Genomic DNA, 23110 nt, shown 5'->3' on the forward strand with positions numbered 1-23110 from the left:
TCATGGCTCTGGAGTACACCTTCAGCATTATTTTCAGTGTCCTAACGTGGTGCATTTCAGTCTGCATCAGTTCTGGGCAAGGTGAAATACAGAAATAAAATCAAAAGTCATTTATGTGCTGTGCAGTGAGCAGGGAGACAGAAGAGCAGGCTCTGAAAGTCACAATCATCTTCTTCACTACAGTCTTTGCATCACTCATGTGAAGCTCTTAAATTTGCCTTGCTAATGTCCCATCCCAGCAGTGACTGACCCTACTTATTTAAGGACATCACCCAGTGGCAGTTGTGCTGTTCCCTAATTGTACAGCTGGGCTTTGCTGCTTACAGAGCCCTGCCAAAACCCATGGGATGCTTAAAGGCATTCACACAAGGAATTACACACATTGATACAGGTAACAGACTCGAAAACCTTCACTCAGTTTTAGTTTTCAAGCACAAGTCAAAATGGGAACCAACAGAAATGATTTCTGCTTTGTATCACAACAGTGGCACTATGAAATAGAAAAAGTTTTAAGAATAACAAATACTCTTACCATAAATGACATCTTGCCTTTTTATAACGTCTTTCCTTTGCCTTTTGGCATAAGGCTGTTCCACTGCAACACTCCAAGACTCTGCCTCAAACTCATGAGCATCTGTTTCTATTTCACTCCGGAGGGACACAGAATATGCATCTAGACCAAAAGCACATTCAATTTCAATTATTGTTCAACTGTTTCTCACCATATCCCTGTTTACCATCAGTAACAACAAGGGGAAAAACACCTCAATGCTGCTTTCAAACCCATGGGAGAAGTTGCATAACAATCCTGAAAAGCACAGAAATTCCATACCTTCCAGAAAAATGGAGTCTGCTGTTGAAGGTGCAAGCGAGATAACGTCATCTGAAGTCTGCTTAAATTTTACAAAGCCTGAATCCCCTTCATCCATGTCTCCTGAAATTAGCCTAAATGGCCAAAGAAATTAGACCAGAACAATTAAAATAAAATAAAAAAAAATCCAACTTCTTCAACAAGCATCTTCCCTAAACTATAGTGCAATTATCTTACAATAAATAAATAAAAGCTATCACTGCACTCTTTAAACAGTTAAATTAATTTAGCAACTCCAACGCTGAAATACTGCAGTTTAATTAGAGCAGCATGAGCAAAGCTTGTAACTTCTGGTATGACAGTTTACAAGGACATCACCTGGTGACAAGCCACAGCCAGTTCAGAGTACAAAGGGCACTTTCACTGGGAAGGGAGTATAACTGGGGCACATCAAAAGTAAATAGCTACTTAAAACAGCAGATAGCCTTGAGTTTGCCTACTATTTTAATGAAGGTATTCAGCAATTTAAAACACTGCTGCCTCCTACACCAGCCAGCACCAGCCCAACCTAGAATAGCTGAACTCAGACAAGATCATTGAATTTCACAGCAGTTCTCAAGATAAATACGTCCAGGAGAAAAACACTCAAATACTGCACTATTTTACACAATATCTTTTGTAACACAGGACAGAGGGACTAAAGACAAAAAAAAAAAAAAAAGCATTGGTCAGGGAAAAAACTTTCAGAATTAAAAGCTCAATAAAACTCTTTGAGCTTGAAAACATGATGTGAATTCTGATTTTTCTTTTCACACTGGGGAGGTGGGGGACATCTGAAGCCAGTGGATTTAGAAGAGAAGCATTTTACTCACCCAAATTTATTAACAGCTCCAGCAGTGTTCAGTGAAGGCTGGGAATGTCCTCTTTGGGCGATAGTCATCCCGAGGTTCCGGGACAGTGCTGGGGTGCCATCCGCTCCCAGGAGGAGACTTCGGGGCTGCTCCTTCAGAGAAGTGGCTAAAGAGGCAAAAATGGAATTGGTGCTCAGAAAATGAGGCGTGCACTGCAGCTCGCCTGCTCTCAGCCCTCGCTCGGAATGCGGCCGGAGAACTGACAGGATCTTGGATGTCAGGAGCTCGTTGTCCAAAAAAACATTCTCATTCCATTTTCTTGAAAAGGAACCACAAAAAGACAGCTCGGGGTGAGCTGGAATCGCATTGCTTCTGCCGCTGCTTTTTGAATTTGTATTCCCCATGCTCACCACTGGCTGCCCTCAGACCTGGCACAGTAAAGTGGCCCCAGAGATGCTCTGTTTTTATACTACCTGTGATCCTTCTAGAAATGTAAAGCTGCCACTTAACTTACTGTATTGGCTAAATCAGCAGGTCTGAAGTGCAGGAAATTGGTCCCTACTGTGCCCATTTAGTGTGGAAATTGCAAAGTATCTTCTCCTTTAGTAAAACACCAGAACCTACACACAATTATTCACACCCCACCGTATAAGGGCACAGAACATTTCATGGCAAACAAGAAAAATCAGAGATCACAGAAAAAAACCCACAAGTTCTTTGCAATGCTTAATGCTCACAGCAATTTATATCTGCATGCACACACACTGCACATAATAGATACCTGAGCTAAATTTAATTTTAATACTGCAGCTTTTTAATGCTTTTTAAATCTAGACAGACTGTGAACTGGAAAGACATTTGAAACTTTAATCACTATTACACAATATGTGGGAGCCTGTAATAGACTTATAAAAAATGGATACAATTATTTAGTACTAATGTCTGTAATAAATGATAAGGAACGGGAGACAAAATACATCCTTTTAAGAAAGGAACTTCAGGGGAGTCAAAGATGAAGACTCAGCCAGACAATCTTTAGAATTGATCCCTGACAAGGTCTGTGGCTGCCCTTTTTCAGAGAGCTTTTAAGGATATGGGAGTGGGATCTCACAGATCTTGGGCTCCATCACTGCAGGGACAGAGCCAGCTCCTCTCCCAGTCCCAGGAGGCTGCTCCAGGACCAGGGGCTGCTGCTGTAGCAGTTCAAGGGGTCTCCAGTTCCCAGATAAGGATTATGTATCACTTTTCTAGCAAAAACATTCATGTACACAGCCCTAAAAGCTCCCCTTTTTCAGCCTGCCCTCCTTAGTGTACCTTCACTAAGAATTCTCTCTCTCACTTCTGCCTTCTCAGTGAAGCACAGATAAATCAAGGTATTTGTGGTTCTTGTCATGAAACAGGTTTTTCCACATTTTTTCATATCCCTGCTCTATACCTGCTTCTTTCTCATTTAATCTTCATTGACAGAGGAATTGTTTTGAGGCTGCAGGGGAGGTCTCATCAATGACATTTCATAGAAATTATATCACCACATCTTTTCCTGCTGGAAATACTTTTCCCAAAACCAGTTTGGGTTTGAAACCTCCTGGCTACACACACAGTATTTTGTCAGTCTACAACAAACTGGGTAAACTGAGTCCTTTCCACCCTCTCCAAGCCCCAAAAGGAGATTAATTAAATATCTGAAAGATTTGCCCAGTCAGAGTTCTTAAACAAAGGCTTAATAACCAATGTCCCTGTGTTTCCATTTGGGGAAGTATTGAAATTATTGGCCATCACGTTCTCTTTCTGTGCTCCTCAAGTCAGGAACATAAAGTTCTGTTACACAAGGATAGGCCAGCCCTAAAAATCTCCAGAGGCAAAACAAGGGGACGGGGATGGGAACACACAACACAGTTTATACCTCTCTAAAAATTAATTTTTCTTTTACATTGAGACAATATCTTTGGGGTTTTTTGCTGGGCACTGCAGTCTGCACGGTTATGCTGTGGCTAACAACAGACAATGCCCAGGCTATTAGCTGTTCCTTTAATTTCCAGCTCCTGCTTTTGTCTAAGGAAAATGAGTACTGGCTGCCTAGCAGAGCCTGCACGGCCCACAAGCCATTTTCTGAGTTCAATTAGCACTGTCTGCACACTGCTGTGCCCACATCGATCGCTGCTCCCCTCACACACACCAGCCCTACAGACAACTTCTCTCATTTTCATCAGCCCTTGCTGCTTATTTTAGTCTCTGCACTTTCTCCTAAATGCACAGACCCATTCTGGGTAATGCAAGCAGCCACTTATCTCCTTATAACAATTATCCCCTGTGCTGCCTCTTGGGAAGAGTCATTTAATGAAGAGGACACCTTGCAATGCAAATGGTACCTGAAAACACCCAGAGTGATGCTCAGACATCCAGGTCTGCTGTGTTTGACACTCACCTGCTCTGTTAATGCAGACCTTGTAACATCTTGTAAAATTAAAATGCCATTTAATACACCTGTGACTGGGATGGTCTTTTTCCAGGAGCAAAAAGATATTTCAAAGCCTATGCTGCACAGATGCTCTTTCTTCTTTTTTTTTTCCTCCCAGATCTTTTTTCCTCATTTTGTTTCAACAAAGATTTATGTTTAGACCATTAGTGCTAGCTTGTCTTAGAGATTTCTAGCAACCACTAGCTGCAGGCAAGTTTTAAATAGACAATTATGAAAATCTGATGTAAAACAAAGTTCACAGTTCTAGTCTTTTCAGAGGCCAGAGAATAGACAATCAATGAAAAACGAGCTTATTGATCCCTTTTCACCATGATATTTTGAGGTTACACAGCAAGAAGGTATAAAGAAAAATAAAAAGATAAAAAGATAAAAACACACAGGAGATTGCTAGAGCCTCTAAGCCATTCCCAATAGAAAAAAAAATGAAACCATCTTATTAAAAGAGACCTTCTCTATACTTCAATAACACACCGTGTATAGCTTTTAAAACATATTAAAGAAAAAAAATGCAATTGAACAGATAAGCCTTGAGCACAGAAATCATTCTTTAGTACAAACCTGGGGAAATGCACTGGGGCGAACTTTGTGGAGATCCAGAAGGTCTGTGCTGCAAATCTTTCTGCTATAGGAAAAAATACAATATTCTTACACATCCAGACCAAACTTTCAGTCCAAAATGAATCAGATTTTACCCATCCCATAGCATTAACTGTAAGTGAAGATGTTCACTGAGAATATAAAAGAGTTAACAAAACAACAGCTTTGATTTTTTCATGTGTCAGACGAATGACATAGAGACATTACACTTTGTATTAAATTCCACAAAGTATAAATCAGGATGAAATAGAACCAAAACTGAAACTACAGCTGAATTAAAGCTATGATAATTAATTTATGAGATGAAAGCAACCCCTTCATGCTGACAGCCTTCACTTTGCTGTAGTTTAGTTTCTAGCAATACTGACTAAACTAATCCAGCCACTTTTAACCAAAATCCAGACTGTCCATCTCAAATTGCATCTTTGGTAATCTTTGCTAAACTTTGTCCTTCTTGCAACACTAGGATATTAAAAACCATTGAGATACAAGTTATCAAAGATGCAAAGAAATTAAATACATAAATAATACGGGCTGTAACAAACGGCTTTTGGGGAGCTTCCCTTTGGGGTTCCCATTTCTGACTGAATTCTTCACCCCATTTTGTGCCACCACTCCCTCTCTGCTCTCTTCAGGAGTGGTTTGTCAGGGCTGATTCAAGCATGAAGTTTTGGGTGCTGGTGAAGAGTGGAAATGAAAGCATCAGAGCAAGTGAAGTTTTTAGTTTAAAAGGAAAATTCACAATGCCCTGAGATGCTTAAAATTGTATAGCCAAACCCCCACAAGAACATTTCTGCCCTCAGAAGAGTTACATTCTATATCACCAATGGCTGAACACACTTCCTCTAACCTCTAATTGCTCAGGTCTGAGCTGCTCTGCTCTCTCTTTTCCCCCCTCACAGTACTCCCTAATCTGCTATCAGTCTCTGAAATCATCAGCACTTGCAGGTTAAAACAAACTAAAACTCCCTCAAGTATTATTAGTTATAAGGAGGAGGAAATGATTTTCAAAACCAATACCAGAACAAAAAATCCAACAGATAGACATCTATGTGAAACAACCTTGACCTTACATGCAATCACAGGCACCATGGTGACAGAGAGCAAAAAATAAACAGCATAGCAAGACCAAGTTCAACACAGTTCCCAAATGAAATCACTTATTCTGCATTTTCCAGCTTAGAAATAAAATGCAACTGTTACAACCAAATTCCCCTCCACCCCTCATGCTCTTCCATCAGTTTTGAGATGGCACAACATTTAAAGGTACCATATAATTCAATTATATTCCCCAAAAAGTTTGAGCACTCTTACGGTTAGTCACAGTTCTGGGACACAGGCTAAGGAATTCATAGTATAGCAGTAAAATGTTTCACTTCAATTTCCCTCCACACACTATCATTAATGACTATAATAACAAGTTAATGACTACTCAATGCCTCAAAGATGTAGGGCAAGATCCTGTACTGATGGAAATTAAACCACTGACATAAATTAAACTTATCATGTCAAGCCTTGTTATTACAAAAGAACAAATGTTAAAGCCCACCTTGGGTCTGATGCTGCTGCATTCAGTCAGCAAACTCTTGCAGTTCTTGTGGACATTCACTGCACAATCTGCAATGCACACACACACACACAAAAAAAAGTCTTAATTATTCTTCTTTCCTGTCTAGGGAAAGGAATAATGGCACACAAAAGATCTTAATTTTGGAAGAGGTGCAGAGTAAGCTCAGGTGTTGTGGCAAGCATCCCTGCTGTGCATGTTCTGCTCTTGATTTTATACCAAACCCTCGAGTTTTTTCAGTAAGACTGCACCACTGAGTGCAAGTCACACGTACAAGAACCAAGAGCTACTCTGGAATGCAGGAGCAGTTTTCTGCCCCACCTCCACTCAGTGGAGCACAGCTCTCCTCATCTTTGCAAGCCCATTTCCATGTCTCTCCATCCAGAACTGATTCCAATCAAGGGGGCAGCAATTCTTTGGCTCCACAGGAATAGCTGCCCTTCTGCACAGACTGTTGCTGGGAGCTGCAGTAACTACAGTAAATTAAAGATCAAAACATCCTCCAGAATCATCAGAGCATTACCAGCACCACAGCACTATCACCCTTCCAGCTGCACAAAGGAATTGTTCCCAGATACAGGAACCAAAGCAGCCCTCTCACCCAAAAGCCATAAAACTATTACTAGTATAATAAAATCCAATCTCCTTTTTTTTTTCCTCCTGATAACTACTTATTGAGAAAACAGGAAGGGAAACTGATAGTGCCAAATATTTTCTGCAGCGTTTCTGTCCATCTATAAAACAAGCCCTCATCAAAAGCAAAGCAGGACACCAACAACTCAATAAAGGACACCAGGATTTGCCTTTTCCAGATTTGCCTTTTCCAGACACATGGTGTTCTCTCTTTAAAAGAGAAATAGAACAAAACTGAAAAGATGAACACCATATCTGCTAGAGAAAAGCCAGTTTATGTTTAAAGCACAGAGGAAAAACAATTTAAGGTCCCTTCACAACCACCCCTGCCTGGCACCAGGACTGGGGATCTGCTTTAAGGCTCCCAGCTAACCTAGAGAGATGCTCACTTGTGCTTTCCATGATTTCAGCAAAAGCCAGAGAACAGGACCAAAATACCTACTTGGCTTTAAACACAAATAAATTAATAAAGATATAAACACAAGACTGAGTACACAGACCTGCAAGATGCTCACATGTTATACAACTTCCCCAAGTGTGGGAAATGAAGTGCAGAGTTCTGCTCCCAAGTGCCTGCCACACACACAAAAAAAAACCTCCACAAAAACTACCACCTCCCACAACTTCTCTTATTTGGGATATTCCTACTGCTACCACACCCCACGCCACAAACCAAAAGGCACCACATCTAGTTTCAAATGCAGGAGAAAAATGTATCAAAATTATCACTTATTAAAACTGTGTCGAGAATAACAAATATTTTCATTATTTCAGCAATGATAAGGCCTCCACCTACCACGAGGGAACGCAGAGCTTGTAAAAAGACATGCCTCAACAACAAACAAGTAGTTGACAATGGAAATCCCTTTTCTCCTGAGACAAAGAAACTAACTGTAGGACAAAAATCACCACACAAAAGGAAATAGAGAAAATTCTCCATGACGTCAGGCTGGGTTGGCTTCAAGTGCTGCTCACAGATGGGTTCCCTTCAGGGCAGAACAGGCAGCCCCATGGATGCCCCAGGTTCCTACAGCCACTGCCTTCCCACACAGTCCTGAAATCCACAAAACTCATCTAGAATTTGTAATATAATCATCTAGAAAAATCAAATTTCAACTAGACATTTATATTCCCTAACATTTACCCATTTTCAGTGATTACATTCAGTAATTCCTTTCCTATCAATGATTAGTAGGACCAATTCCACTCGAAAAGCTTGGGTTCCTTGTTAAGGTAACTGTAACAGGGATCTCACTTAAAAACATATTTCAATTTTAAAATCATGCCCTTGCTCTGGTAAAGATAACAGCTTGTGGCACTCTCAGTAGGCATTTTTCACTTAATCAGCTGACATATCTAATAGTGCTGTGTATGACTTCCCTCCACTGCTGAAAGGTTCTTTACACAACAGTGGAGAACATACTAGAAAACAGGAAAATGCTACAGAAAAGCTGCAGGAAACTGGAGCTGAATCCAAGGACCTGATTCTCCTTGAGACTATTTGAATTGCATTTATTTAATGATTTCAAAGTGGCATTATTTTTGCCCACATAAGAGAAATCTGAAACCTGCCAGAAGACTGTTTTATAAGCATACTTCATTTTCTAAAGCATGCTCCAGCTTCCTCTATTCAACATTTCTGCAGTGCTGAAGGGAGGCCACTCTAATTCAGGATGAGAAGGAGCTTCTGAATACCAGTGGCTGTGGTTTCCTTTTAATGCATGTAAGATTTCTGCATTTATTATTATTACTTTGCATTCATGATTGTTACTTTGCATTCTTATTAAGCCTCTCTGAAAATGGTATCAGAGAACTGCAGGGGTGAAAAAAACAGCAATGAGAAGAATGAGGGACATGAGGGACAGCAAAGAAGGGACAGGAACCTGCACACATGGAGGTAAGAGCAAAAATACACATGAAGGGTTGTTTACAGGTGTAGAGAAATAACAGATCTCTAACAGGTGTATAGAAATAGCAGATTTCTATCTTTTCCAGTCATCCAGAGTAGAGCAGCATCAGTAAACTCAAACTGACAAAAAAATTATTTTTGCATTTACCGTCAGTAGAATTTGGTCTTATTCAGATCAAGAATTTGGGAAGGTCCAAAAAAAAAAAAAGAAAAAGAAAAAGAACAAAGGACAGTTCTGTGAGCAAGCTCTTCCCAAACTGCAGAGGCACAGCAGAAAATATTCCTGAGAATATCTTCTCAGGAATATCTTCTCTTTTCCTGAGAAAGGCAGAGATAAAAACTCAGAGGACTGCTGCCAGGCTCCTCCTTGCCTTCTCCTCCCTCCAATCACTCACAGAAAAGCAAGAAGATTAATTTGGCAAAGAAAAACAGCCCCTCCAAAGGATTTCATCTTGAGACAGACTGTGCAGAAGGGCTGCAGCTCTGGCCAGTGCTGCCAACACCAAAGTGCCAACACACTGAGAGGGCCCAAGGATTTGGGTCACCTTGACTGGATGGGGACAGGAGCACCACTGCTACAGCTGAGGGTACCAAAGCACCTGAAGCACACAGCAGGAAACTCAGCAAACCCACCAGGTTTGTTCCTGGGCTTTAATCAGCAGGTTTGGAATTGAGGCTGAGAATTTTGGGATTCCCAATATCCCAGATCTGCTTACTACACGACTGTCACTCGAAGCATTTTGCAGGGGCCTGTGCCAAAGATGACCTAATGAGTGACTAAAGCAAGGACCAACCAGAAAATAAATATTTAAGACCAAAAGGGTCATAAACATCAGAAAAGATCCTGTTCATGGCTGAGGGTAATGAATTTATAATCTGGTATAATAAAAAACATTTCCCTTATTAATGAGATGTTTTCTCAATGGCTCACAGAAAGTAATTTACAGCCTAGGAGCATTTTATTGGCCATTACAACACCCAAAAGCATCACCCTATTCACAGCAGGACAGGGTAACAAACCTGGCTGGAAAGGGGCAGGCAAAGACATTTTTTCCCCCAGCTGGAATACCTTCCAGGGGATCAGACACTGCCAATGTCCTATAAATGTCTTCCAGAATTGGATTCCAGGGCAAATCTATGAGTCACCAGACATTATGAGCACTATGACCCTGACCTTTGGTCTGGAACGGTACTGCCCAATAAAATAACTCTTAAAAGACCATTTGCAAACAACAACTCACAGACAAAAATGCTGTGATTAATCTAAAATTCATCTATTGACTTTCTTTATCTCAAAGATTTTTTTTTGTTTATTTTTTAAATGACAGATTAAAACCAAACCACTTTAAAGCAGCTAAGTTCAAACAGGGACAGACTTTAACAGTGCTTCTAATGATACAAGGAGTTCAAGGATATTCACCACTTATGGAATCCAATCAACTGAAAAGAGCCAAGGACAAAATAGCTTCCTTGTGAAATTAGCAATTTTAGTATTTTTTTCCTCTTTTTAACTGTCCAATACTTCAGGGATCAAAAAGAATCTCTTCCCTCCTTCCTCACCCTTACACCACACGGGGAACTCCTCCCTCTTGAACTGACAGAGGAAACAGCCCTGATATGAATGATTAACACTGAACATAATAAACTCTGCATTTATAAACAGAGATGCACAACATGACGGCCAAGAAACAACACAAACCACCACAGCATTCCAGAAAATGCAGAGTGACTGTGATAAAACTTCTCAGGAAAGAGGAGGAGTTTCAGTGGAACACGAGGAAGTTTCTGTGTTGGGTAAATCCAGGTCAGGTACCCTGAGGAACTCGGAGCAGATTTAACTTTGTCCTAGTGGCTCCAGTGGTCGGTGTTTACTTGTTTTCTCACTTGTCTAATTACGCAGAGGCAGAAACCAAAAACTGGAAGGGTACAGGGAGATGAGATACTTCACATTCTGAAACAGAGACAGTCCACACTAGAGAGCAACAGCACTAAATTATCAAGTTTCAGCCTCTCTGTTAGAGCATTCCTCTTTGTCTCCAAAACAACCTATAATTACTTGCTCACTGTATCTGGTTTTATTGTCAAAATATCAGTGGGATGAAGCAGAGAGAGGGGTTCTGTGATTCCCAACAGTGCAAATTCTGGTGGCCACAGGGTTTTCTTTAGGCACAGAAACACATAAACAACCAACACTTCTGGTTTTTAAACATTGCCAAGTAAAATGTGCATGTTATCCTAAAAGAAAGAGGAGTCTCAATTCAATTGTCTCACGCTAAACCCTTCCCCCAGTCTACTCTACAGAACTGAAGCAGCAACTATGACAATCATAAAAGGTATTTAAAATATTTCATAGGTAAACAGTAGGTGGAACTACAACACACAATGTCCGATGGCTCCTGTCTGAGAGCCATGTTTCACAGGTTTCTTTTATTTTACAGTGCCAAAGAGAAACGATTACCTTTATAAAATTAAACAAAAAGGGCTAAATAAGCCTGCCATAAAACTCTCTTAACAGAGGACTGAAAAGCAACTAAAAAGCAGCCCTTTTTTTCTCTTGGTAATACACCAAATCTTCAAATAATATTCAGAAATTATGCTTATTTATTAGAGCAGCAAAACCAAACAGAGCACCAGAAACATTCAGAAAGCTGTTTGATCGAATCACTGCCTGTTTCCCTGCTCCTCCTCCAAAATCCATCACCACTCCTGGCTCCTGCTGGCGTTTCCTTTCAGCACACAAAAGCTAAGCTGATACCATCTCCCGCTCCTCTCCCCAAGGAGCGAGATGCGGAATATTTAAAATGGGTCAGTCTTCGCAATTGTGGACAAACTGAAGTTTTCACCACTCTTCCCCTAACGCATTTAAGGTCTCTTCACGCAAATCCCAGACTTTTCTCGCCGCTGCAGCACCAGTACACACAATGTGTATAATAACCGAGAGGACGAGGTGCGGGATATAACGATCACAAGGATGCTCAGACTCAAGCTGCGGCATAAAGAGAGCCTGAGTTTCACACAGGCTACAGCCGCTCGCCTCCCTACCGCACACAGCAACATTTTGCACTCCTTCCGTAGCCCTTGAAAGAGCTTTCTACTATAAACACTGCATCTTTCAAGCTGCGTTCTGTCCCGCAGCTGAAGCCTTGAGCTGCACAGGTCGGGACTGCTGTAAATCTGCGGGACTGGGGCAAAGCAGAGATCAAGCCGCTGCCCCGGCCAAACGCCGGGACCCCTTGGAGCCCTCTGAGCCCCCCTGCCCGCACAGGGACCGGGGCCGGGCGGTCCCCGCGCCGCGGCCCCGGAGAGGGAGCCGCCGCCACAGCAACAGGAAACGCCCCCGTGTCCCGGAAGGAAAAATGGGAATGAAGGTGCGCCTGCGCGCCGCGGCACGGCCGGGCAGGGTCCCGGCCCCTCGGGGACGGCGCAGCGACAGCCTGGGACCGTGCCTTCCCCTCAGGGAGAGCACACGGACACTATTAGACTGCGCTGTCCCCTCAGGGAGAGCACCCGCAGCCCGCACGTTCCTCTCAGGGAGGGCACACAGACACCATTAGCCCGTGTTTTCCTCTTAGAGAGGGCACACGGACACCCTGAACCCGTGTTTTCCTCTCAGGGTGGGCACATGGACACCCTCAGTTCGTGTTTTCCTCTAAGGGAGGGCACACGGACACCCTGAACCCGTGTTTTCCTCTCAGGGAGGGCACACAGACACCATTAGCCCGTGTTTTCCTCTCCGGGAGGGCACACGGGACACCCTCAATTCGTGTTTTCCTCTCAGGGAGGGCACACGGACACCCTGAACCCGTGTTTTCCTCTCCGGGAGGGCACACGGGACACCCTCAATTCGTGTTTTCCTCTCAGGGAGGGCACACGGACACCCTCAATTCGTGTTTTCCTCTCAGGGAGGGCACACGGACACCCTCAGTTCGTGTTTTCCTCTCAGGGAGGGCACACGGACACCCTCAGTTCGTGTTTTCCTCTCAGGGAGGGCACACGGACACGCTTAACCCTGAACTTTCCCTCAAGGATGGCACTGGCCATCTATATCCCACTCTTACCCCTCAGGGAGGGCATGAGCATCCTTAGCCCACAAGGTCTCTCAAGGAGGGCACACAGACATCCGTGTTTTCCCCTCAGGGACACCGTGAGCACCCGCACCCCGTGCCTGCTCCCCAGGGAGAGCACACGGCCACCCTTAGCCTGCTCCTTCCCTCGGGGAGAGCAGAAACAGCCCTGACCCACACTTTCCTCAGGGAGGGCACATGGCCACCCATAGCCTGCTCCTTTCTCCTGCAGGGAGGGCACAGGACCCCCAACACACATCTCCCTCACAGAGAGCATGACCATCCTCAGCCTGTTCTTCATCCTCAGGAAGGGCACACAACCATCCATTGCCTGCTCCTTCCTCCTGCAGGGCATGGCCATCCATAGCCTGCACTTTCCCTCAGGAAGGGCACAGGGCCCCCAACCTGCATGTCCCACTCAGGGACACCATGAGCATCCTCAGCCTGCACTTTCCCCTCATGGCTGCCCAGAACGCATGACTTCTCTGAGGGAAGACACATGCCTCCCTCCAACCCACGTTTTCCCCTCAGGGAGGGCACATGGCCACCACCATTAGCCCACACTTTCCCCTCAGGGAGGGCACAGGGTTCCTCCCAGATTAAGGAGGCCCCTAATGGATGGGATGTGGCACCCCAGTGACACCATCAGCATGGCACTTCATATGTTTTTGCACATTGCCTGCAACTTGAAATACATAATTTGTTATTAAAAGCCCGGTGGGATTTGCCATCCCAACATGCTGGAGTGTTTATGAACACCCTGCCAAGGCAAGGCTGCAGTGCCCGGAGGGTTGGCAGGTGCTGGCTTTCCTATCTGCCTCTCAACAGCCAGTGCCTGCCCAGGCCTTTGTCAGTGACCCCTGCACAGACAAATGACAAGAGGAAAGGGGAATTATCTTCCCTAGCAGGAGATCCATGCACTGACTCATAGAACCAAACTGCTTGCTGGAAAAAACACCTTTTCCCTGACACCAATAAGGTTTGATGTACTAGCATGGGGCTGCTGGAATACTCAGTGCAGGCAGGAAAACTGGGAAGAGCTCACCACCCAACCTCCCCTCCCAGTTTCACTCTGAGGATTTACAATACTGATCAAAAGTTTTAAATCACACATATCCTACTTGCCTGTTGAGCTTGAAAACACAATATACACGATTATAAAACAAACTTCCCTCCCAAAATCCACCCTGCAGCTTTCCCCATACTGCTTTGAAAGAACCTGCCACTTTTTGGGCTGGAGATGTGATGAAATCCTGCCATGGGGCCAATGTGATCTCTAGTTTCTCTGCCACCTGTTTAATCGATTTTATTTTTATCTTCATCTCATAGTTGCAAGCTTTCCCAAAATGTTCCCTTTTGTGCTGCTTCTCTACAGGACTGAGTACACTGCAGTCCCAGTTGTTTATTGGGGCCTGTCACCACTACAGAGAAATTATCATTACACAAAGCAGTTTGGGAGTAAACAGCTGGCTGTCACTTGGTGACTGATTAATCCTTGGGCACTTCAAACTTCGTGCTTTGCTGTAATATAAAAGTAAAGCATTGCAGATTGCCCAACTGCAGCTGTCATGGAGAGAACGTGCTGTGCTTGTGCAGCCTCAGGGCATCGCCACAAAATCAGTGCAAAATCTGGCACAGCAGCCAGCTCCAAGACTCTGTAGCTTAGAGCTAAGGTTTGGATTGCAAAGAGAAGGGTACCAGCTGTCTAATCCTGTGTAATTCTGTAAGAGCAAAAGATTTCTTGCTGAATGTGTCTCAGATTGATTACTGTCCTTATGCATTTGTCAGCCCGAGTGTACAAGATCTTGAGGTTTTATCAGGGAATGGAAGGAGCACCATTTGGAGAAGTTGCAGATCAAGATACTACTGCCCAGAAAGAAAAAGAAAGTGAAAAGCAGAGAAGGAGAAGCACTGAGAAGAGGATGTACTTTGGTTTCCCTTTCTAAGCCCTCTGGAGCTGGCTGAGCCAGCTCTGTGTCAGGACACTCAGCTCAGTCAGTGTTTCCTCTGCAACCAGCGCTGCAGCCGCTTTCACATTTGCTTCAGATCCTGCTCCATTGGCTCAGAACCACCTTAACCCACAGCCGCTCTGGTTTTGCCTCTGTTTATTTGGACTCCTGTCAGTAATAGTTTATTCCAAGTGGGACTCCCAGTCCATTTATCACTGTCATCATGTTACAGCAGCCAAACCTCCTTTTTCCCCCAAAACAGAAGATTTTTGGCAGCTGGGCCTCTCTACGGAAATGCAAAAAGTTCCAGGTTGTCTGCTGCTTTTCAGATTTCTCAAGACTCTGTGTGGGCTGTGAACAGAAATTTCAGGATAGGAAATCAAGTAATTCCTTCTTACCATAAGTCAAAACTATCCTTCACCTATTAGCTTATTGGTACTGCATTGGGAATCCAAAAGCAAAACTCTTCAGGCACAAGTGCTGAGTGAAAGGTGAATTTCACCCCAAATTTCAGGTCTAAACCAAAAGCTATTCTGGCCTCTCCTTGGCCATGGGTGGAGGATGTTTGCCTGACAAACTGCAGAAATCTGTGTCCTCTCCCTTTCTCGTTGTGAGAAAGGAAATGGTTTTCCAAACCTCTTTCACAATGCGTCTTAAATAAATCCTGGACACCAGTTGTTACAGCAACCAGTTAGAGATCAGCCAGTGCACTGAAGCAGCCAGCAAGGGTCAGCCTAGGACAGGTGGACAGTCTAGCACAGCCTGTATTGTTCAGGAAGATTCATTAAACTGAGCACCTTCTCTTAAAGAAGAGGAGTTTGTCTGAAGCCTGCCAGACTTTGGTCACAGCTATGTTTCCTTGGAAGAGGATGGTCAATCTGTCATCCCTGTGGGGGCCTGGGCTCTGTCTTTCCCATAAGTAATAGAGATTGATTCTCAACTAGAGATGTAGAAGTCCCACCTCCACCCCAGTGCTCAAGCTCAAGGGAAGCAATCCTCCTTCCATCTGTATTCCACAGCATATCCCTGGCTCTCCTCCATGGCACAGCCTCCTTGGAGAGCTCTCCTCCTGTCAGGGCTTCCCTGGGACTCGTCTAACTCTTGTTGCATAAACTCTGGAAGTGTGTTTATAACAGAGGATTAATTTAGGCACAGAACCTTCTCCACCCATGATAGCAAAGGCTCAAGAGGAGCTTTCTCATTTCCAGGAGAACAATAAACCTCGGGACTCACCGCTCATAGTTTACGTAACAGCAGAATTTGGGTGGCCACTGTTGTTGAGATCCCTGTGACTGCAATCATTCCACTATGTTTTTCATCCCTACCAGGCTCCTAACTGTACATCTTTGAGCTGCAGAGACTCTCCTGAATCTCAACACACAGCACAGCCTTCTTCTCCCCTGGGAGACCCAGTGAGAGACTCTCCTGAATCGCTATTCTCAACACACAGCACAGCCTTCTTCTCCCCTGGGAGACTCTGTGTACGTGGGGTGAGGAGAGATGGGAGGAATCAGTGGGAGAGAGAAATGAGTTACCATGTACCAGGCTATCCGAGCTGCCCACTTCCTTCACAGCTCACACACATGCTTCTAGCAGAACAATGGTTTTTTGTTCTGACTTAAATGCAGAATTCCTCCTACTGTTAGTATCTCTAATAGGAAGAGCTCTCACTCCTCCAGCTCATCACAGCCATGGAAGTCACCAGACCTTTTGTGTCTACTGGACAGTGAAAAGATCTCAGACTTGCAATCATTCTCCCATCCTTCCTCCCCCTTCAGCTTATCCCTTGCTGTAAGCACCATCTTTTCCTGTGTTTTCCACGAGCCCGTTTTGCTTTGGACCACGTGGTGGTGCTGCAGTTAAAAATACCACGGAGACAACAACAGCAACAGCAGCACCTGACCAGCGATGGGCCGAGGGCTGGCCGGGGGCCAAGGCGCGGGGATGGTCAAATGTGAATCCACGAGGAGCAAACAAGAGGCACTGCCAATGCCCTCACACCCTGGCAGCAGCCACTGCTCAGGCTGAGCCTGATGGAGCTGCTCACACTTCTGAAAAGTAGGCCTGCTGCTCTGGCTTCCTGGTGGCCACGGAGCTTGCTGTCCCAGAGCTCTGTCAGGGACTAGTCAGGAGCCCACACACTGCTCCGAGCTGCAGTAACGGGAGCTGCTGATATCAGCTACCAGCTCAGCAGCAGCTCGCAAAGGTTTCAGCTCAGCATCATCCAAATATAGGCACTCTCAGGCCATCAGCTGTCACACCACAAGTCCCAGCCCATCTCTCACCACAGACAGGCCATTAGTTTTAACAGACATCTCAGAACTTTGCCCGATTGTTCAGCCTGAGTTCAAGCCACTGCAAAGGGAACATTACAAAACAAGCTGTGCTGCTCTCCCGTTAGCCCGGGCAGCCAAGAGCCAAAGGAAATGTCACAGAGGCCCAAACACAAACCAGTGCTTCTGCCACCTCAGAGTTTTTCTCCTGAACATTCACAAGACAGAACACAGATTCTTTATGGAAGGGCTGGAAAACAAGGTGAAAGTTGCCATAACTCATGTACAGTCCCTGTGTATTTATGATGGACAAGCCATGCTGAGCCACACTCTCATTTCAACAGCTAGCTCCAACTCCAGGTCACAGATCTCCATAGGGTTGTCCAGAGGAGAATCACTCACACTAAATGCCCTCGGAGTTCCCAAGACCATACAGAGCATGGCTCCATGCTCATGGGTATCAAGGGCTGTCTGTATATTCCCAGGTGAAGGTATTTTTGTAAAGCAGCATGCAGGACTGCAAACAGAGCCTCTGGCTGGGAGGTTCCTCACACAGGAATGACAAGGCACAACTCTGCCTCCTCCCATTAAATTTATGTTCTCTCTAAATATCCACAAAATTCTTATTCAGCTCCCTGCTTCCTACTTTTTGCTGTGATGCCTGAAAAATATTCACTTATAGCCAGCTCTGTGCCCCTTTTCAGTTTCCCTCCAGCTGCTCTGAAGGGAAAATATATTTCTCACCACACGTCCGAGGGCATTCAGTCCCTTTATGCCCCAGAAAGGTTTTACTGACCTTAAGAGCCTCTGAGAGAGCAAGCATTGCTTGAGGGTACAGGGTGGAGAAAGAGAGCAATCCTTTCATTTCCAGAAAATTTTCTCTGCCCACAGACAATCCCTTGGGAATTAAAACATTCTTCAGTGCCCTGAGTACCTGCCCCAAAGAGGAAGGACAGGGTTTGTCAGCCAAAGCCATTGCCACAGTGGATGCAGTGGGAGCACAGAGGCCCATGCACACTGGCACTACTAAGGAGCAGTCTCACCCATGCATGTCCTGGAAGGCAACATTTGACTTTTTATTAGTTAATAAAACTTCGGATGCACTAGAAATCCCTGTGCCTATGCAAAGGGAAGATGCTGAGCTGAGATAGCACTGTGTCTGTAAAAAACAGCCTAAAAGATCCAGCAACACTCAGGCAGTTGGGATATTTGTTCAGGCAAAGCAGAACTTTGTGGTAAAAAAAAATAGAAAAAGAAAAGTTGATCTAGAACCCTCCTTGGGGGAGAGGGGCAGGAAATGGTCAAGTGGCCAAAGAAAATGAGGAAAAAGTATTTCCAGGCAAGATTCAGAGATCATTTAGACTATTTGGAGAAACAACCAAGCCAGGCCAAGCAGAGTGGTGGGGTAGAGTGGAGGCAGGCAGAGAAGTGAAGCAATCCAGGGGTGGTTTAGGCAGGAGCACGGCCTGGGCTGGAGGGCAGGCAGGGAGTGCAGGCTGGGGCAGGGCCAGGCAGTGACAGCCATACTCACTCAGGCACTGCAGACCGCTTTTATTCCCAAGAGGTTTGGCACACAGTGAGCAGCTGGTGCAACTGGAGAAAACCCCTGGCACAAGCTGGTGCCCATTGATATCTTTACACCTCTCTTTTGTCTCCTTTGTCTCTTTCTCCTTCTCTCTCTCCTTGAGCTGCTCTTTGTTCTTACCCTGGAAGGAGAGAAGAACACAGCTCAGTCACAGGCCTTGCAGTGCCCACACATTCCTCTCCCCACTGTACAAACGAGCAGAGAGCTGGTGGGCAGCAGGTACAGTGGGATGGCAGTGCTTTTCCCAAATGCCTTCCCAAGGCTCGGGCCAGTCCCTCTAGTCTAAGTCCATTTGTGATGAAGGGCAGGGCACACTTGGCTGTCCCTCTGCAGGCTCCTCCTGCCACAAAGAGTGATCCAGGCAGTCACCCAGCCAAGGCACTCTTCTTGCTGTGCACAACAGTGCCAGGGCAGCATAAGAGCACCCAGAACATGCCCTGGAGCAAGGAGAGCTGGAATTCAGGGATCACTCAGTCCCATGCACTACTACTGCTTTAGGGGTCACAGTGCATCTGCTGACCAACACAGAGGCCTCAGCCATCCCAAAGCAATCCAGCTAACTGCTCCCTAGGGTCAGATCCCCTTTTCTACTTGAAGAATTTAACACTTCCTTCCACAAATTCAACCTCTCTCTCTCACCTTATCCTTCTGCCAGGATCCAGTGACTCGGCTCCGCAGGGAACTCAGACGTCGCATCACCTTTGTGCCTTTCTCTGCTTTATCGCTCTTCCCACTGTCCTCATTTCTGAAAGGAGACCAAAATACCTTAAAAAAGGGGAAATTCACTGACCAAGCCCAGCTTAGGGAGATCACTGATGAAGTTCATTGAAGCATTACTTTAGGACCCCAAGTGTGAGCTTTCCATCTCCTGGAGGATCTGGTTTGGCATCAGCCATGTCACTTATTAATGAGACACTTGCAAATAAGGAACTGAACTTCCAAGCTATGTGTGCAGGTTTTGTTCAGTGCCACACTCCTGGCTGAACCCCTGCAGACACCAGTGTCCTGCACACAGGATTAGCAGGGCAGTCGAGCTTAGATGGACAGGACTCCAAATCAGTCTGTTCTCAGAACACAAAGTGTGTGTCACCCGCTGTCTCACTTACTCATTAGACAGGAACTCAAACCAAGTGAGGTTCTGCTGGGAAGAATCGCTGCCTTCTTGCACACAAGCTCTCTGCTTCGCCCTGGGCAGGGAAAAGGCATCAGACACAGCAAAGCTAGAGTAGAACTTCTGGGTCAGCTGAAATGCTTATACAGCAAAGAACACTAGAGCAGAACTTCTGGGTCAGCTGAAATGCTTATTTTCTGGATGGGGCAGGAACATTTTTAGATTTACTGAGGAGGTACATAAAATGCCCCTATTCCTTGCAATTCTACCCTGGTTTCACTGGAATAAATCAGTGATTCTGGTACCCTGGGGATTTGCCCCTCAAGGGACCAAATGTCCTTTTTCAGGTGTGTCTTAGGCAGACCTGTGACCTCCCCCTACATCTTTGTCCCAAACACACTTACCCATGGTAATGTTTCAGCTCCTGAAGTACCTTCTGAACAATTAGCCTAAAAGAAAAGCAAGGGATTAGAAGATATCCTTGTACAGACATTCTGCACCCCACAAAGCCTCAGGTGCTGGTTTATGACCAACTGCTCAGCTGTGGCCCAGCACAGAGTGGGATCTCCTTTGCTGTTGCATCCCCAGTAGCTCAGATACGCTCAAAAATCTCCCTCATCTCAAACCAGCCAGGACTGACAATACCTACACGTGGTCTGGGGACACGTGGTCCTTCTCCAGCATCTCCAGAGCAGGAGGTTCAACACCTGGAACACAAAATGCTCTCAGCAGGGATCCTGGTTTGCCTTTGCAGAGCACCACCTTGCAATCTATGCAACTGGATCCTGTTAATTGTGCTGGGCTCCCACTCTGCCTTGATTGGTGAGGAGGAAATGCCTTGAGCAGTTAGGGAAGGAGATTCTGCTCTACATTTCTGTGAGGGAAGTGAAGGCCAGATCACTTTTCTGTGTTACTCCTCCCCTCCCAGTCTGTATATTTGCTGCTGAGGGTCCTGCTTGCAGTAGGGAAGGAGCTGGTACCACCCCAGAGCCCTTCCCCATGACAGCCAGCTTCCCCTCCACTTCCCAGGCTCTGAAATCACCACATTATTCTCTGGGGCAATCCTCACAGGTGGGACTTGAGTAGGGAGTGACCAATGCACTGGGCACAGGGAGGTTATGTGGCAATGTGTCACTGAGGATGGACATGTCTGAGCTGAGACTGTGCTGCTGGTCAGGGCCAGACCCAGAACCAGCTTGGCTTTGTATTTCAGGAGCTCCTGGGACCATGTGGAAGGGAAAGCAGAGGCTGTCCACACTTCCAGAGGCTACAGCTTAATCACACCTTAGAGCCATTTAATGGCATAAAGTCTATACCAACCTTCCACAGCTGGAAGAGAAGTGTTGAAACTGTGAGGTATCTGGGGGGAGGCAATGGTCTCACAGGCTGATGGGACAGACTTGGACCTCAGTCTCTTCCCATTGCTGACACATTTCTGGAGAAGTAAAAAGTCACAGAAATCTTTTGTGCTTTCTGCACCAAGGAAGCCTCAATCACAGCTGACTCCTCAGCTTTTCCCTCTTGTTTTGTCAGAGTTATGATGCAGGGGACCATTAGGCCCAGCTGTTTGTTGGCTCCAAGAAAGCTGGAGCAAGTGACACTTGTGCCTGAAACCTTCTTAGGCACTTCTCACTTTTACTGGACATGCAGCACTGTAATGCAATTGTCCTTTTAATATTAATTGAATCTAAAGGTATTCCCCAGAGCAAAGCAGTGTGTAAGGGGTGTATGTGTGTGTGGGTGTGGTGCACTGCTGTCTTCAACTACCTAATTAGAGAAAAGATAGGGCCAGACTCTTCTTACAGCTGCAGTGACAGGACAAGAGGCAACAGGCACAAGGGAAGGGAAATTCCAGCTAAATATCTGGGAAAAGAGTGCTGTACTACAGGCAGCTCCCAGGGCCTTCATCCCACAAGATGGGGCAGTTTATATGAAAAAGCCCATCCCTGCTGAGATTCCTGCAGACCTCCTGGTTCCACGCTGGCATTGAAGGAGTCCAGCCTGCAGCTGACACCTGTGTTTGCTGCTTTTCTGCACCCTCAGCTTGCCCTGCTGCCTCCATGCCCAGCCCTCCACACTTACCACCTCCTGCAGGCTGGGGCTGGCCACGAGGTCTGGGCGCAGCGGCTCTATCTCCACTTTGATCACTGTGCCACCCCGGCTGCTGCTCCAGGCTCCCCGCTCCCCTTTGGGCAGCTGAAGGGGCACATGAGGCTGGAGGCAGGACTGGCTCCTCTTCTCCACATCATCCTGCTCTGGGTCACTGCCCAGCTCTGTGACATCCAGGCTGAACCTAATCAGGGGGCAGGAAGAAGCCTCAGAGCAGACCTGAGCAGACCTGGCACACTGTGCCCAGCATGGCACAGCCCCTGTGATGTCCTTGGCTGGGTGGTCCTAACAACTTCATGCAGCTGGGACAAGGAGGCTCCCCACAGCAGGCAAAGGGAAAGGAAATGACAGGAAGTGTCAGCCTGGACACCAAGTCCTGAGCCTGTTAAAAACAACTTCTCTGGCTGCCACCAGTGAGTCCCCAGCTCCCTGGTCACCCGGGATGTTTAGTGCTGGATGGCTCACACTGATCTCTTAGCAACCCCTGAGACTGTGCAGCCACCCTGGCAGCAGCCTGTCCTGCCTGCCCCAGAGCTGCTGCCCTGTCAGCTGCCACCCAGGAAAGTCCCTCTGGTCATTTAGAAGTGGCAGATGATGTTTATCGCATCACCACTGTGGCATCATGCCATAAATCCTGCTCCCACCAGGGCCCAGATTTGAGGAAGGAAAAAAGTTATTCTCTAGGAAATGAGGGTTGGGCCAGCTCCCCCAGTGCCTCACAGTGTCCTGCACACCAGGTGCTGTTGCAGTGACAACACAGAAGCAAAATGATGGATAAAGCTCAGTGGAAAATCTTAGTCTCTGCATGGGTTCTGTCTGCAGATCACTGTCACTTCATTCCTCCTGCCACAGGCAGGCTGCAGGAAGTGTTTGCTTAGGGAACAGTGGGGTGTATTCCCCTTCCCTGGCCTCCTGCTCACACGTGCTTCATCACCCAGCGAGGAGACAGAACGTGTCCCTGACACCGGCAGCCACTCCGTGCCACCGTTACTCATGTGCCTGTTACAGCATAAACTGTGAATGATCCATGGCACATGGCACAACAATGGGTCTGAGAACCAAAGTCTGAGCTTGATAAAGGACTGCCAAGATTTCAGGCTGAGATAATTTTAGGGTACCGTATAAGGAGGAGAGATAAAAATAGTCCTTGCTGGCTTGCACCTAAATCCCAG

At 45.9% G+C, this 23110-nt stretch overlaps 1 protein-coding gene across 1 annotated transcript in view; it reads right to left on the minus strand.

Annotated features, from left to right (window-relative positions):
* The window catches only part of ARHGEF18 (Rho/Rac guanine nucleotide exchange factor 18), a 46112-nt gene that overhangs the window by 16362 nt on the left and 6640 nt on the right, over positions 1 to 23110 (minus strand). The window contains 14 exon segments of the mRNA XM_031064044.1: position 1; positions 4 to 72; positions 533 to 673; positions 833 to 945; positions 1684 to 1828; positions 4700 to 4763; positions 6288 to 6355; positions 18665 to 18839; positions 19358 to 19463; positions 19825 to 19905; positions 20234 to 20278; positions 20479 to 20536; positions 21150 to 21264; positions 21912 to 22122. The exon segment at position 1 is cut by the window's left edge and continues 166 nt beyond it. Of these exon segments, the coding sequence (XP_030919904.1) occupies position 1; positions 4 to 72; positions 533 to 673; positions 833 to 945; positions 1684 to 1828; positions 4700 to 4763; positions 6288 to 6355; positions 18665 to 18839; positions 19358 to 19463; positions 19825 to 19905; positions 20234 to 20278; positions 20479 to 20536; positions 21150 to 21264; positions 21912 to 22122 (1392 nt within the window).

This window comes from Geospiza fortis, unplaced genomic scaffold (assembly GCF_000277835.1).
Source record: "Geospiza fortis unplaced genomic scaffold, GeoFor_1.0 scaffold80, whole genome shotgun sequence".
Taxonomy (NCBI): Eukaryota; Metazoa; Chordata; class Aves; order Passeriformes; family Thraupidae; genus Geospiza; species Geospiza fortis.